The 12,291-nt window shown below is 37.9% G+C and overlaps 1 protein-coding gene across 1 annotated transcript in view; it reads left to right on the forward strand.

Annotated features, from left to right (window-relative positions):
• The window catches only part of pnpla7a (patatin-like phospholipase domain containing 7a), a 48,237-nt gene extending 37,117 nt beyond the window's left edge, over positions 1 to 11,120 (forward strand). The window contains exons 30-36 of the mRNA XM_041810719.1: positions 562 to 678; positions 818 to 966; positions 1,119 to 1,271; positions 1,460 to 1,579; positions 4,257 to 4,341; positions 5,357 to 5,475; positions 7,740 to 11,120. Coding sequence (XP_041666653.1) covers positions 562 to 678; positions 818 to 966; positions 1,119 to 1,271; positions 1,460 to 1,579; positions 4,257 to 4,341; positions 5,357 to 5,475; positions 7,740 to 7,871 — 875 coding nt within the window. The 3' untranslated portion in view covers positions 7,872 to 11,120. The remainder of the gene's footprint in view (positions 1 to 561; positions 679 to 817; positions 967 to 1,118; positions 1,272 to 1,459; positions 1,580 to 4,256; positions 4,342 to 5,356; positions 5,476 to 7,739) is intronic.
• Positions 11,121 to 12,291: the final 1,171 nt, after the last annotated feature.

The following is a 12,291-nucleotide window of genomic DNA, read 5'->3' on the forward strand; positions in this document are numbered from 1 at the left end:
CCTGAACCACAGACAACTTCATCAGCGTCTCACTTCGGCTAAATAGAAATAGAACTTGGCTGTTGCTCCGTGGTCCAAAGTCCTGTTTTTAGAAGAACCAAATTTTTTTCATTTCATTTGGAAATCAAGGTCCCAAAGTCTGGAGGAAGATCAGAGAGGTACAGAATCCAAGGTGACTGAAGTCCAGTGAGAAGTTTCCACAGTCCACAGCTGCTGCATTTCACTTTATTATAAAAGTGTGCTTTTACCTAATTAGCCTGGTTAGAGACTCTACTCTAGGTCATAAATAGACATAAGGATTAATTTCATTGCGTTTCATATCAAGTAAAGAAGTCTTCAAGGGAGCTTTAAATAAAAAGTGTTCTGTTTGAATCCTTTTATCCTGTTTTTTTAAACTACAAAAGAGAATCTTGTGTAACCACTGTCCTCATCAGTGAACTGACCCTTAAATTACCTGTAACGATTGGTTTGATTTTCTGTCTTTTCTGGTTGGTTGATTTAAATAAAATGCAAAGTGCTTCAAGGACATAAACTAAACAAACTGCCTGTCTGCTGTTTCAGGCTCCCTGTGGCGGTACGTCCGTGCCAGCATGTCTCTATCTGGATACCTGCCTCCTCTCTGTGACCCCAAAGACGGACACCTGCTGATGGACGGAGGCTACATCAACAACCTGCCAGGTCTGTGACACCCATCCTTTTGAAGTTTTTTTCTCTCACTGCCTTGATTTCGTCATGTTCCACTCTTCTGTAGGAGTATTTCACAACGTTGTCTCATCTTCTGTCCCACCTTTCTTCCCGTGTCCGCCTTTCCTCCCAGCTGATGTGGCTCGCTCCATGGGGGCCAAAGTGGTGATAGCTATCGACGTGGGCAGCCGGGATGAAACCAACCTCACTAATTATGGCGATGCGCTCTCTGGCTGGTGGCTGCTATGGAAACGCCTCAACCCCCTGGCAGAGAAAGTAAAGGTAACAGATTGATTAAAACTGAAGACACAACAGTTGATGTGCGAGGATGTGTAAAAGTAAATGAGCTCTATGAATAACAATGAGGACATTTTTGAAAGTATTTTCTTTGCAGTGATGCGTATGTTCATTTCTCATTTCACTCCTGGTCTTAGGTGTTAAACATGGCAGAGATTCAGACGAGGTTGGCCTACGTGTGCTGCGTGAGGCAGCTAGAGTCTGTGAAGAACAGTGACTACTGCGAGTACATCAGACCTCCAATTGACAGATACAGGACTCTGGAGTTTGGAAAGTTTGATGAGATTGCTGTAAGTTTTAAAACTTGTTTTTGTACTTTTATTTTCCTCCAAAATCTTTATTTACTCCCTGATTTTAAATCAATACAAAAATGTTGTTTCAAAAACAAATCCCCAACAGTTTCTCTTAAACATGTTTTATTCTTTTGGCTTGTTGGTAAAGAGAATTAATAAAAATGTGATTATTTCTATGTTTGTAGGAGGTGGGATACCAGCATGGAAAGACCGTGTTTGACGTGTGGAGTCGCAGCGGAGTGGTGGAAAAGATGATGAAAGACAGACATCAGGAGGAGTTTCACAACACACAAAGCAAGAACAATGTGAGTAAGGAGGGAGGGAAAACCTATAAAGTGAGTAAAACCAGTCCAATGTTGGTATTGCTCAGTGATCCAATACAAAGTCAGTAGACTAGGCAGCTTTATTAGCAAAACATGTTCCGTACACAGAGGCAATTAAAATTGCTTTACATTGAAGTTAAAACATAATTAAAGGACAGATCTGCAGTCAAAAGAGCAGGATTTAAAGATTTAAATGTTTATTATTATTCAAATTGATTTAACCAGAAAAGCCTCAATGAGATCAATGATCTCATTTACAAGAGTGTCCTAGCGAAGCACAATCAACAGAGTTACAACAGAAAACTATCACAAACACAGATCAATCAAATCCTGGTTACAGAGGACAAAGTCATCACTGGAAACATCCACAAGTTGATGCATCTTCCTCCAACACCATCAGTATACTTTTAAAAAGATTTAAGAGACCAGCTCCCCAAGACACAAGTGGTGTACCTGAAACTCCTTTTCCCATAGAGCAAAAATGAGTCTTTTGACTGAGTCACAGAGTAAAGACTGTAGATTCCAGCACTTTTAACATTAATAGAATCATAAAAGTAAGATGGAGCAGTTTTAGTATGATGTTATGAATAAAGATATGTCAATAATTTTGTCTATGTGTGATCCATAAAGATGACAATGAGTACATTGGTAATGAACCTCAGTGACCCATGGTCAGTGTTGGGTAGTGTTACTTTTAAATGTAACTTGATAGATTACTGCGTTACCAAATATTAAAACTAGTGCTGTCAAAGTTGACCCCTTAATACCGTGTTAACTTGAATTCATTCTAATGGCACTATTCTTTTTGTCGCACAATTAACGCATGTGTTCTTTATGACCCTAGACCCATCCTGTAGTTTGCAACATCAGGAAGTGGTGCTGTAGTGATGTTGTTAGTAGTAAGCAAGTAGAAATGAATAAAAGACAGACTTTTGAATGGCAAGTTCAGCTTTAAGATCATGCCAGATAAGACTGAAGTTATGTGCACTTTTTGCACATTTAAACCGAGTTCCCCAGAGTTCATGGAGTCTTTAATACCCTGTACCATTTGCTGGTCTGTGCTCCATCTTAGAATTGACTAACCAATCAGCATCATTTTAGGTGAATGAGGCGGTAGCTATGGCCGTGGTTTAGTTGTACTGGAAGATGCTAGACATTGGCTGCCGATGAAGCGACTTTTTGGATGTAGTGTAAAAAAGTGTCAGAAAAGATGACTTACTCTTCTCCCAACAGGCCTCGGCATTTGTGGTAATTATGGGTGGGGTTTAATTGTACTGCAAGCCAGTAAACTGGCTGCTGCCGTTAAAGCCATTAGCTTGGATGTAGCTAAAGCAGCAGTTTTATTAGAACTGGATGACATTGATTTATTTAAAGAAGAGCAAAGAGCAGCACTGAAAGCTCAGTTTTACATCAGCATAAACAATTTCTTGAGAATTGTCATCATCTGTTATCTCATTTTAAACTAATGCGCATTTGATTGACCCCATCTGTATTTATATTGGTTCTATCCATTTACTTTTATCCCTGAATTTTCCTCAGTATGTTCTCATCGTCAGCTGTGTTGAAACTGCAGCAGCCTCATGTTGATGGCCCTGGGCCTCAATACTGTCTCAGTAATAAAATTAAAACGATTCATCAGGATGCGTTTTAAGTACAGAGAATCTGATTTACTGCATACCAAATTTGTTCCCCTGCAATCTTATAGACCCAGTAGAACAAGGGAGGGAAGAGAAAGATTAAGACAGATGAAACAACATGAGGGTGAAGGGAAAATAGCAGGGTTGATTCTAAAAAAAGTTGTGACGATCAATACAGAGCAACAAATGAACCTGAACAATGCTGCAGAGAAACAACAATGGAGCTACAGTCTTTATTCAAGAATAGAAACTATAAATATGCCCAATTCTCTCTTTTTAAAAGGAACCATCCCACACAGGCAGTTAATGAGTTTCCTTTCTATTTTCTGGTATCTCTGTAGGGTGCAACTCTCAGGAGAAATATTGCAACTCTTCCTGTGATAGATAGTAAATACTAAAGAGTGCTTGGTGTTGTCACACAAAATGCTGAACAAAGAAAAGGCAAACTGGTGGCAGAGATTTGGAAGCAGAGGGGGAAGGAAGAGAGTGATTATACAAATCATCATTTATTGTAGTTCTAGGATAAGTAAATAGAGGAAAAGTATCTTCATATTTTGATCATTTCATGGGTGAACATAACACGACCAGTTATTTGCCCCATCCTCAATCATACCCTAAAAGAAATCATCAGTGGTAGTTTTATTGTATTTAACAAGTGTTTTATTGTACAAAGATGAGTCATTTTAGCATGTAAAAAGCAAAAAGAGAGTCTACATCAAAGCTCTTTCCATAGTTTCCTGTTATGATTCATATCACTTTTGAGTAACAGCTATCAGTATGAAAATGTACAAACAGATTGTGCCGTTTTCATCTCCTGGATACCAAATCAGGTTGCTTACATGACACATCCCTCTGTTTTCACCAGTGTTTGAAGGCAGGAGTGCATTGTACTTTTCTGACAGACAAGGTGTTGACATCAAGCAGCTGTTGTAGTTAGAAAACTATACACTAGTTAGCTTGAAGATTAAAAGATGATTTCTTTAAGGTATGTATGTTTTAATAGTGGGTTTTTTGTGTTTCAGGTGGTTACATGTCCCAATGCATCTTTTACTGACTTGGCTGAAATTGTGTCCCGTATCGAGCCCGTCAAATGTCCAGTGGTGGATGGTAAAGCTACCGATACACAGCCGTACACTATCACTTAGACCAGCATGCTTATGTTGTGTCCCAATTTAGAGGCAGAATCTAAAAGGCCCCGCAGAACAGTCACTGCCCAGGATGACTGATGCGGCATTAGCCGTCCCCACCCTTGTCTTCTCATTAGGAGGTGTGCTCATGTTATGTAGTACCTTGACTGGAGCAGGGCAAACTAAAGTCCTGCAACTTACCCTCAAATGCCACATACTCTGCACAGCTATCCATACCCAAAGCACACTTTAGAGAAAATTGCTTCTTTTCTAGCCAATGTTTGCATTTCCATTTAATTGTGGACTGTATTAATCATAATTAAAGCTTTAACTCTGACAGCCCTAATTACTAGCTATTTGATGGTGTTTAAACCAGTTACATAGGAATATTGCTTGGACACACAGGAGTTCACCATCTTGTTTGAATTCGCACCCAATGACATGTCAAGCCAGGTAGTATACGAATGATGAATCCTTTTACATTTATAATCTGTAATTCTTGCTCTAGTGCAGGCTCTTATTTGTCTTTGAATGTTTTTTCCCTGTCATTCTGTAATGGCACAGCTATGTAATACAGAAGAATAATGTATTTCTGACTTGTAATCACAGATTTGATATTTGAATCAAACTGTTTTTAACATGCTGATAGAAAAGTTAAGTCCAATAGGAAGTAGGGCCTGTGTTAATCTCAGATTTTCTTTTAGAAAGTTTTACATGTTTGAATCTATTTTAGAGATTCAAACATGTAGAGAGATTCTCTGATGTTTCTGAGTTATTTTCCTTCTATTCTTCTTCTCCTCTCTATATTTATAACCTCTTTGTCATCAAACTGCCCTGTTTGACTCCTCACAATATTGCACATGTTTTGCTTTTCTGACTCATTCACCTGCACACCCACTTTTCTTTGTCACCTCTTCGACACACCACATATTCCAACTTATTCACCCACAATGTGCTTCTTTGCTTCCGGTCCTCTACCCAACTCCCTCCATCAGAGGAGTCAGACTACCACACTGACTATGAGGAGGAGGCTCTGGAGAGCGCTCTGTCTGACATGGAGCTATACAATCAGTGCCACGAAGAGCACACTGAAGGGGAGGAGACGGCTGACACGGTGCGAACACTGGTGATAATGGCTGACACTGTGGGGTTCTTTCTGTTAAGTATAGCACTTAAACTACTCAGGGAAAGCGAAAAGTGTTTTGTTGGCCTTTGTTCAACAATAGATCGTCCTGGAGTCAGGCCAGGTAATGCTTTAAAACTGATCAATTATACCATACATTATTGTCCAAGATAAGTTACAAGACAAGACAGGGACATCTAATTGAAAAAAATAAATGTTTAAGTTGTTAGTTCAGCCTGGAGAATGTTGTAGGGGTGTGACAAGAATTCAGGGACAAAATCAATGATTCCAAATGAGTCACACTGTCAGAACAATTCCTGTGACACATGAGCCGCTGTGCTTGTAAATACAATTATCTTGACTTAGTTTTTCTTGACTTTATGGTCATATAGTTGATCATGTGAATATTAACCTTTCATCTTTCATAAATCTATCAACACTGTCAAAAGGTAAAAACTTAAAAAAATATCTAATCTGACACATAATTACAGGGTTTTTAAATATGTTTATTTTAATGTAACTTACACTCCTTGCCTTTGCTCTATTGACTTCTAAAGGCTTTTATATATTGGTGGTTTCATATTTAGTGCTGTACAAAGACAGTAAAGTAAGTTAGTCAAAATTCTTTTCATGCTTTATGCATACTTGGCCACTAGAGCCAGGTAAATATTTGAATATTTGAATATTTCACCTTTCAGAATCATAGTAATATTTTCCAGCCAGCAGCTTTTCATAGTCTTATCTACTAACATCAGAGAAGGCATGTTTTGTCCATGGAGCTGTAAAAACATAATTAGAGATAGAACATCATAGAGAGGATTTATTTGTATCTTTTTGTAAATATTGCGAATTAATATGTGGGTAGATGGAGGGAATATTAGAGAGTTGAGGTGTTCATTATTGAGTTGATTTGTTTTACTCTGATAGACTTTTATATTTAGTTTTTTTTTTTAGAAGGTTTTCAAAATCAGTAGAAAATTCTGCTATTCCAGTTGCTCTTATAAAAAAGTATGATGAAAAGACAGAAGTGGGAGTTTGTAAGAATTTGCAATACATTACAGGTGCATCTCTATCTTCATCTTATACAAAATATAATATTTCAATACTTTAATTTTATGCCAAAGTTATCTTGGCTTATAGCTCATGGAAGTAAAAAATGCACTATCTCATAGTATTAGAACTCAACTACAATCATGGGGAAGACTGCTGACTTGACTATTGTCCAGAAGACAATCCACAAAGAGAGTAAGCCACAGAAGGTCATTGCTAAAATGGCAGGCTGTTCTCAGAGGATCAAAGAATATTCATGGGAAGTTGACTGAAGGGTAAAGGTTTGGTAAGAAAATGCGCACAAGCAGCAGGGATGAGCTCAGCCGTAGAGGATTGTCAAAGCAGATTCAAGAAGATAGGGTAGCTTCACAAAGAGTTGACTGAGGCTGGAGTCAGTGAATCAAGAGCCTCCACACACAGACGGGTCCAGGAAATGGGCTACTTAATGTAGTCTTTTGGTGTGGAAAATGTATGTATGTTATATGTTTCTTCAGTCTTAAAAGACCTCGGCTGATACCTGCTCTGAAACTACAGTTGTCAACGTGAAAAAATAACTGTATAGATATATATCAAACATCTTCCTGATGGTCTAGTTTGCATTTATAGGCCATTTAGAGGCATCAGTGTTCATTTCAGTTGTAAAAAAAAACAAACAAAAAAAAAAAACAAAACAAAAAAAAAACTCCTCACAGAAACTTTAAATGGCAAATAAATAAATTCATAAATAGCTCCCAACAAAACAGGCACCAACCTTGACATCCACTACTCCAGAGTGTGTCAGCCTGATTTAAAGAAAAGCTGCTTAGTCTGTTTACACTGGATTGTATTCAAACAAGGTTCTCCTACTTAATCCATCAGCTGATAAAGCACATCTGTTACAAGCACCACAGACAGCGTAGAGTAAAGAGATAATTAGTGAGAATGGATTGAAGGTGTCCAGCTCAGGCCATTAAAGAAAGAATTAGAGGAAAGCCTTTTTTGTAGGTGAATGCTTAAAAGCGTTACTTCAGAGATCAGAAGAGGTAAAGGAGGGGTTTAGATCAAATCTGATCTGAGATTGTGAAAAGATGGAATGTATTTGTGCAGCACTTAAATGTTTTTATGTGCATTAAAAAGCCTTCTGGCTGTACAAAGACATTCTTGGTATTCTTATTGAAGAAAGTGCCTTTCTATATCCATATTTTACCTTGCCCTCTGATTCACAGGATGAAGAACTGGAAGAAAGAGGTGCACACCGCATCACCTCAGTCACCAGCAGCCACCCTCCTACTGCATCCATCAGTCCACTTCACATGCCATCAAACCAGGAAGTCCTTTCCAAGAAGTCCATTAAGTGAAGAGTGGCCTGATGAACTCCACTCTCAAACAGGTCATCTTGATTTAACCTGCCTGTCTCTCTCATGTTTCACCCTCCGTCCATCCCGCACGACTTCAAACCTGGTCTCTGACCCTGAGACTGTCAGCATGACAGATTAGCATTTTGCCCTCGGTAGCATGGCCTCGTTAATTGTGTGGCTGACGGAACAACAGATGGTCCTTCTCAAAAAAACACATGGAGCTGGCATGAAAGTTTATCAACTGTAGGTCCTAGGCATTCCTATTCTACAATAGCAGCTGCAGTCATTTCTCATATTGAGATACTCCATGAGGCTTTACAGAAATCACAACAATGCAGTGAAGATAGAAATACAGGTATTATTTCCATGAAATATTTATTACATAAACCACGGTAGAATGTATAAATGTTTGTAAATTACAGTTAGAGGACAGAAAGTAGGTGTTAGGCTTTGATTTAAGTTAGTTAACTTTCTCCAACTTGAGACACGCAGACACATTTCCAAGAGTTTTTAAGTATTCATCTCTGAGATTTCTGCCAGACTTAAAAATAAATGCCAACATTTCCAAAGGAATAGAAAGAAAAAAATATACAGTATTTCTGCCTTTTTGGCTAACTTTGTAGTTTTTAATAATAATTTATTTATTTTTGGCTGTTGACACTTCTGCAAGCTGCAGAGGATCCCTCAAAAAACTGTTAATTCAGTTTTGTATTGGCATGAATGTAACATTGACAACAATGTCGTGCATCAGAATGCGATGCTTTATTTGTCTAAGGGAGAAAAAATGCTCTTTGGTTGAGCTGCTCACAGTGGACATTATTTATCTAAATAATCTGCAGAATACTTTGGAAGTAGAATTGGAATTTCAAAATACATAATTAAGAAAACATAAATGTCACATGCAGACCTGTAAGTGGCCCACTATGTTTTCTCTGGTCTGCTGCCCATCAGCACTTTACATCCTGTTGATCCTATGAGATGATAATGTAACTCCAGAGTTTCCATGGTAGAAGGACTGGTAGGATAACACGCCCTTAAATGTTTTGTACACTTGTTTTCCTAATGATCCTCTCCAACACTCCATCTCCAAACTTGTCTAAAACCAGAAAGAACATGACGAGCAGAGCACTGTCAGCCCAGTTCAGTTTTATCCAGGTTGTCGGGCTGTGGAGGGGAGTAATGACAGTAATCCACTTCAAAGCACAAGTTTCCCTCTCAGCTGGCCGGTCCTCCCATCTGTTTCTGGCTTGAATCTATCAGACTCTGAGTGAGCAACAGACAGTGAAGATCTGTTGGCTGAACTCCGTAGCTCCACTTATTTCCGTACAGATTTTGTCAAGGAGCTGTTTGCAGCAGGAGCAGGCTGGTTTTTTGCAGGAACATGCTGTTACACAAGTTATTTGACTTGTTAAGACGGAACTTAGCTTATTCTACTTACATGTTTGGATCAAGTTTTCACTTTTGGATCAGTAAGGGAAAAAAAGGTCTAAAATTGATGCAAAAAATGTGTTTGTCAAAAAAAGTAATTTGTGTGTTGATGTGTTTTTGTTATCAATCTACACCAGTGTAGCCCTAGAAGATGCTAAACAGCCACATCAGCTTGACAATCATTCCAGATATGTAACACTATGCACTAATGAACTAACAAAGCAAGTTATAACCACGTTTAACATGCCTCTATATATGAAAGAGGGTAATCTCATCACAAGTAGGGCTACAAACAGTTATTTTGTAGTATGTATGTGTGACCATCTCAAACAGCTTTTCAATTAACAAAATAATCTTTGACTATTTAATGTCAGAATAGTGAAAGGAGAAATCAAAATGGACCCTGGTGACATTTTTAAATTGTACGTTTTCCCTTAAACAAACAGTTAAAACCCAAAGATCTCCTGTAGCTGTATAGTGATTCTCTGGAAAAAAGAACAAACCCACAAATCTGAAAAGTTCTGACATTTTCTGCCTCATGGGGAAAACAACTAAAGTTGTTGATCGTCATGTAGTGAAATGCATTTTGTATTGTTTCAGCCTTAATTTACCTCATAACTCTGCATTAGAAACATTATCTTCAAGCAGCCCTTAAATCAGCTTTTTATAGAATAGACCAAATTCCCACTGCAGCCATTTTCCTGTGACGGCACACTTAGAGTATGACAATATTGTGATCGCTACTATGGATGTTCCCTGGATACCAACTCCTATTCCAGTTGAGCTCAGATTTTACACACTTTTAGACAAGTAGAATAAAATGAAGAAAAACAGTCAGAAAAGAGCATAACTACTGCCTACCTTCAATTCTCCTTGCAGGTTAATATCCACATACCTGTGCTTAATATGTTAGATCGATTGTAGGCCTGAATTTATAGAAAAAAATGTATCAATAAAAAGCCTAACCAACTAATGCAGTAAAATCTAAAATCTAGTAGAATATAATCTTACCCTAAAGGTGACATCGTGGGAATATGGTCTACTATCACAAAGCACACAACTTTATTATACAGACTCAGACTTATGACATCTCAGTTCTTAAATTCATTTTTCCTTACTGCCTGGCAAAAATGATAAAATACGCATGAGCTAGAATCAGCAAGCCAATAAATGAAGCTGTGATCATTAGAATATCAATGCAACATTTTCTTTTTACTTGATTGTGCACTGTGTGAGCCTCCCTGTATGAGGCTGCGATCTGAGGTCATACTGGTGCTACAGTGCCTGCAGCCTTACATATGTAGACAGTGGTAGGGACTCTGTCATAAACACCACTGGGATCCCATATGGTGTGGGTCTGACAGAATCTGCATGCAATGGATGAGAACAAGACAGGAATTGGAAAAGTTTGCAGTTTAGCAATGAGGTAATGTTTTTTGTATTTTGTTTTTTTTTTGTGGCGGTCATTCTGTACTTTTGGGTTGTTTCCAAAAAGCAAGCACAATAAATTGATGTTGTCTGGCAGGATGAATGTTTGACTTCCTTATTAAATGGGACATGGTAATGGATGAGAGCCTTATGTAATGTGTGGATCTGTGCCACAGAGTTAATGTAACAAAGCCTTAGATGATGAAATGGAAATAAGAAACCACTTGTGCCCTGATTTTGGCATACATTTTGATCACTAAAAAACATTTATGAATGAAGTTTACCTACAAGCCTGTAATGTATCATACCTGTTATGTGTCTATATATTTATGTTATTTGATAAATGTTTGTTTTTGATATTTGATTTTAACTAATAAACCACTTTAGCTGTTATACGAGAGGTGTTTTTGGTTTTAATTGGCCATCTGGTTTTGTAATTAGTGATAGAATAATGAATTATGAGCCCGCTTTATTTTCAGGGAATCACTTGGTCAGGAAAAGAATGATAAAATATCACGCAAATACCAAGACATGGCATAGTGGTAAACGGCTCAAAACATCGACTTTTTGGTCACTACTTGCCCCTCAAGGAGAGTTCTCTGCTGCTGTGTGATGTCATCTGCAAAGAACCTACTGCTAGTGCAGAGGCATAAAAAGATATAGAATTTAAAAAAAAACAAAAAACTGTATTTCCACATTTTAATAATGCAACCACCCATTATCAGAGACTGCTCATCCCATTCATGGCCATGGGGGCTGGAGCTAATCCCAGTTGTCACTGGGTGAGAGGGAGGGGATGACACCCTGAAATGTTACTAGGCAATCACAAGGCTAACATACAGTATGAAGACAAACTTTCATGCCCATTTCTTTTGACAGTTTAAAGCCACCAATAAACTTAACCATGGGATCATGTAAGGTTCACACACAAAGTCCCTCTGATTGGATTCTAACCAGGAACCCTCCTACATGAGAAATGACAGTCCTAACCACTGTACAACCATGCAGCCATCATTAGAAAATGATCCAAATTATTGTAATGATTGATGGGACTCATGGGAGTATACCTAAAAGTTAGAAAGCTTTAATAAAAGTGCAGATTTTTAGTAATTCAAATCAAACACAAGACATTAGTCATTAAAAACAAGACATACACCACCATTGAGTGCCCAGGAGTTCTAGATGAAAAACCTAATGAAAGAATAAGTGTTCAGTAAAGAGTCTTCTGAACCCAACTATGCCCTTTTTATCTGCCCTCACAACTCAACAATCAGAGCATAAGTTTGTAACTTTTTTTAGCCCACCTAAGATCAACCCAGAATCTTAAGGTACTCTGTATTCATATCAACGAAAAGCAGCCACTTCAACATTTTACAATATGTTTTTAGAATGAATATGATTAATTTGATTTACTATGTCTAATAAAATTAGACAAACAACTTTGTTATATATTTGCAATATGACAACAAATTTTCAAGAATTCATTCCAAACTTTGTCTGTGGTGGGTTGTCCTCACTGATAGTGTGTTGGAGTTTGTTCTGCACATGAAAATGATCCAATTCC

The sequence above is a fragment of the Cheilinus undulatus genome, linkage group 17 (assembly GCF_018320785.1).
Source record: "Cheilinus undulatus linkage group 17, ASM1832078v1, whole genome shotgun sequence".
NCBI lineage: Eukaryota > Metazoa > Chordata > Actinopteri > Labriformes > Labridae > Cheilinus > Cheilinus undulatus.